The following is a 4,324-nucleotide window of genomic DNA, read 5'->3' on the forward strand; positions in this document are numbered from 1 at the left end:
CCCCCCCCGACACATAAAGTTCAATCACTCCACCCACTCGCACTAAAAACATTTAAATTACCCATGCACTCATAACCGCACACAAAAACACTCATACATCATTCCCACACATTGAAAACTTGCTACCCCCTAGCCCCGGTCAGGCAGCCATCCACACACCCACTCACTCACTCATCCATATTTATTCCTCTGTGATATAAAAAAGGGGAGAAAAACGGACAAGCAGGGCCCCTGAGGAGTTCACGGCGCCCTACGGCCCTGAGCACTCACACGGGACGCTAAGGAATTAGCAGATTTAATTAATTAATATCTCATTAACTAATTATCGGATCCAAAAATGGAAGAGGAACTTTCAGTTCCAAATTTCAACCCCTACTTACCACCCACCCTTAACGGGTGTTCTACCAGTTGTGCAGACATCCTGTATAGTTGAGATGCTCGACGTAAAAATTAGAGCAGAGGTATATTCATTTGCAACAACTGTGTGTGACGTTAAATTATTAATGACGATGTGAAGGGAGCAATACAATTATTTCGCAAATGCTGTTATACAATTTCACTCGAAAAGATTTATAGTGAGAAATAAACGGAAGCTGGTTATTAGACGAAGTAATACTGACAACAAAGCAGTCTCAACTGTACCAAGAGGGTGATATTTTTATCTTCTCAAGCACGACTTTACGCCATTCATACCGACAATCACTCCTTTTTCCCGCGATTGTTTATATTTCGCGTAATGAGCAAGCGTAGAAAAATTCGCTCGGGTTTGTTTCTTATGCAATATAGGACTGACTATCAAAGTTAAAGAAAGATTGCTACCTTTTTGTAAAAATTTGCACTAGATTAAAATGGCACGTTAACTTTACAACGTTGCGTTTGGAAAAATCGTTATATATAAACAAACAAAAAAATCCGAGTGGGATCATTGTATTAAGCGAACTTTATCAATCTTGCGCCGAGCACGCAACAAGAGAAGCTCTTCTCTTCCTCACCGCGTTATCGGCCAAATGCGCTCAACAACGGGCGAACGGTTCTCCTCGACATTTCGAGATAACATTTACCGCCCTCGCAGCGCTCGTTGGACGAAAATCTCCCATCGCGCCGTCTCGTTTCGCACAGCTCGGCGAAACAAATCCTCATCGAGCGGTAACGTAACGAACGAGGTGTCGCATCTACGTCTGATGGCATCCCGCTACCATTCCTCCTCCTCCCGGCCGTCGCCGCCGTATTCTCGTCGGGGTTGTTCTCTTGATTCCCTCCTAACGGTCCTATTTCACTCGCCCTCGCCTTCGCGAAAAGCTGCGCAAGCCGTATCGTTTCGACACGAATGAAATACGGAGTCCGCCCGAGGGTCGTTTTCGTGGGTGGCTTCACGCGGCTCTCTTCGGGGTGGCACGGCGGCGTTTTGTACGGTCTCTGTGCGGTACCTATGTCGGCCGTTTGGGCATAAGCGAGGTGGAACGAACTCGAGGAGATAAACAATGGGCGCCGCCGAGTCCGCGATTAAGGACGGTACGTATGATGTGCGATACGTGTGTCCTAATTCTCCGTGCGCGTCTTCCGATGGTGAAGTCATTTTAAGACTCCTATAGGCCCCCTAAGTGCCTTTTTCCTCCGGTCGCTATGCGTCGTAACGAAACGGGATCGTGCCGCACACAACGTTATATGCAACTTGTTTCGTAACCAAAAGTCTGACTGTAGGAGCGGAACAATTCATTTTCCAGAACGTGCTTCTTTCAATTGGAAATGTCGCCATTTCGAAAAGAAACTTCCGTCCTCGGGGAATTTCACGATCGCCAATTCTTGGTCGGAGAATTCATTTCGAATATGTTGTTCTCGTTACTCTCTCGTGAAACCGTTGTTAATTTCGATTTTCCAGCTTCACGCGAGGCCTCTACGCGCGGTTGATTTCGACACTACTTTGACGTTTTCGCGCAGCTATCTTATTAAAAGCTTATTAAAAGCTCGAGCTTCGCGCATCCTACTTACAGTAACCAGGATAATGGATGAAACGCACGCGCGCGTTGTCACGATGACACGACACGTAGTGTAAAAGTACATTGTTGTACATGTTGGAGCGACATAGTGCGCCACATCGCGCACGGATCGTGGAGGTCACAGGCGTGCACACGCCTGGTAGCTCTCATTAACCCCTCGCGCTTTCTCGTCTCCTCTTTTGCCGCCACGATTGGCCGCTAAACATATCCTACGGAGGCTTCTCCGCGAAACTGACACGTTATTTCATCGTGACCTATCGTGCGCGATACGAAAGGAAGAGGATGTCGCGGTATATTCTCCCAGTGCACGATTGCTCAGCCTTTCAATTTCATTATACGTCGCCGCGAGAGGCTTCGAAGATTCGTCCTCGCTTACGAAAATATCTACGAATATTATCTGCGCCATTTCGCTCTGTGTTAAACAGGGACAGCATCTACATACCAGGATCGTTCAATTAATTTTTTACATGTCGACAAGTTCCGACTTTTTGCAATGACCGTTGTTAGAGATACCAGTTGCATCCTCGGACGCTGATATGAATTATTTCATCGTGACCCCGGTTTGTCAACCGCGCAACGGATACAACAGGCAGGCAATTTATTCTCCACCACGTTCCATCTCGTTGAATCGCAATCGGCGCTTAACGGGATTCCAGTTGCGGGAGTCAGGAAAGGGCAAAACAGGAAGTAGTTTCCTTCTATTGCGAAAACAGAATTAATAAACGACAAGCCAGCCATCGGAAGCCGCGCGAAAACGAATAAACTTGCAATAAAAGTGGGTCATCTTCAGAAAACTAACGATATCCGATCGTGTGGCCGAGCGGCTTCAAAATCGAGTGGTGCGATCGTTCATCTTGTCCTTTAAGTGAAAAATGCACGACGCTCTTCGCGAATGCCAGTGACAGCTGGGCCATGGCATTTGCTCGAAATAACAAATAGCCATGCGCAAAAGATCTCGGCGAATAAAATGCCGAACAATTAAATTTTTAAGCAAAACGTCAACACAGTGCAACCTTCAAATCGAGCAGTAATAACTTATTAATTACGGGATGTTACTAACATCCACTGTTCTTTCCCGCAGATGTTAATCAAAGCGGTACTATCGACAAGAAGGATTTCGATCTCGCTGTGCAAGTAAGCATACGCATTTAGATGAAAATATAATGGTCAATTTTTACATTTTCATTCATTCGATCGCTGATTCGTCCATTATTTCGCATTACAGCGAATCTGCAACTCTAGACATTGGAAGCCGGACGATTCCACGTCGCAGCACACTAAAGACACTCTGATTAAAGTGTGGGATGGGCTGAGACAACGAGCCGACGCTGATCAGGACGGACAGGTATCGTCAATATTTTTGGCTGTTTTAGCGACGAAATCGAGATTTATCATATACTCGAGAATGCTTTCCCTCTCTCTCTCTCTCTCTCTCTCTCTCTCTCTCTCTCTCTCTCTCTCTGTCTGCTTTGTGGAATTACCGAGCCAACGCGGCCTGGAGTATCGGTATCCGTTCGTCAGCGATATTCGAGAGCAAATACGAGTTTTAATGGAATTTCTACTTGAATCTGATTTTCACTCACCCCGCCACGCCTCGCCGCCAGTCTTGACACGGCATAATAAAAATTCCTACAGCTGAATCACGACGCGGCTCGAAATTCGTGGTAGAGTGAGAGACATATAAAATTGGATATTGATGTACAGGTCGATGCGCGGCTGCATGAAACGCGAAAGGGCGAGCCAAAGTTAAGACTTTAAATCCGCGATGCGTGGATCGAATCGTAGATAAGCGCTCCCGCTTTTCCGCCGCCTGCGAATTTACTTTCACGCGAGAAATACACGACGATAAAGTCACAAATGAAGTAATAATAAGGAAACAAGCAGGCCGCCCCCAAGAGAGCGAGGAAAGAGAAAGAGACTGTCTCATTAAAAAAGATAGTCGAAATGATAAAATGACGTAACGAATCACAGAGCCCATAAATGCGCAATCCTCGAGAGCGTATATTTCGCGAGAAATTGCCCGCGGAATCAACGAGGCGGCGATTCGCCCCAATTTTTCCCGACGATTACCTCGAAACTGCCAACGTCGTTGGAGCAAAGTCGCTCGAGTCGAATTCAGACCGGGCGCGTCATTTTGTCTTCTATTCAACGTTATCTCATTAATTCGTCGCTGCCGACTTTTGCCGTGACGACGACGAGATAATAAGGCGACGGCGGTATAATAAGTGAGATATGAAGTACAGTGAGCTCTTTTTCTCTCCCTCTCCCTCTCTTTCTCTCTCTTGCCCAGTAGATCAGTGAAGAGGAGTGAAAAAAAGGCGGTGGGT

General features: G+C 46.4%; 1 protein-coding gene across 5 annotated transcripts in view; it reads left to right on the top strand.

The window, feature by feature from the left end:
• Nucleotides 1–4,324, top strand: part of LOC116848813 (calexcitin-2) — a 31,917-nt gene that overhangs the window by 23,143 nt on the left and 4,450 nt on the right. For all 5 annotated transcript variants that reach the window (XR_004379022.1, XM_032825313.1, XM_032825315.1 and 2 more), the window contains 2 exons: nt 3,079–3,131; nt 3,223–3,342. Coding sequence is in view for 4 of the 5 variants with exons in the window: in XM_032825313.1 (XP_032681204.1) it covers nt 3,079–3,131; nt 3,223–3,342 (173 nt within the window). In the remaining variant the exon portion in view is untranslated. The remainder of the gene's footprint in view (nt 1–3,078; nt 3,132–3,222; nt 3,343–4,324) is intronic.

Source organism: Odontomachus brunneus, unplaced genomic scaffold, assembly GCF_010583005.1.
Source record: "Odontomachus brunneus isolate Ranch 3 - 2012 unplaced genomic scaffold, Obru_v1 Obru_scaffold_100, whole genome shotgun sequence".
NCBI lineage: Eukaryota > Metazoa > Arthropoda > Insecta > Hymenoptera > Formicidae > Odontomachus > Odontomachus brunneus.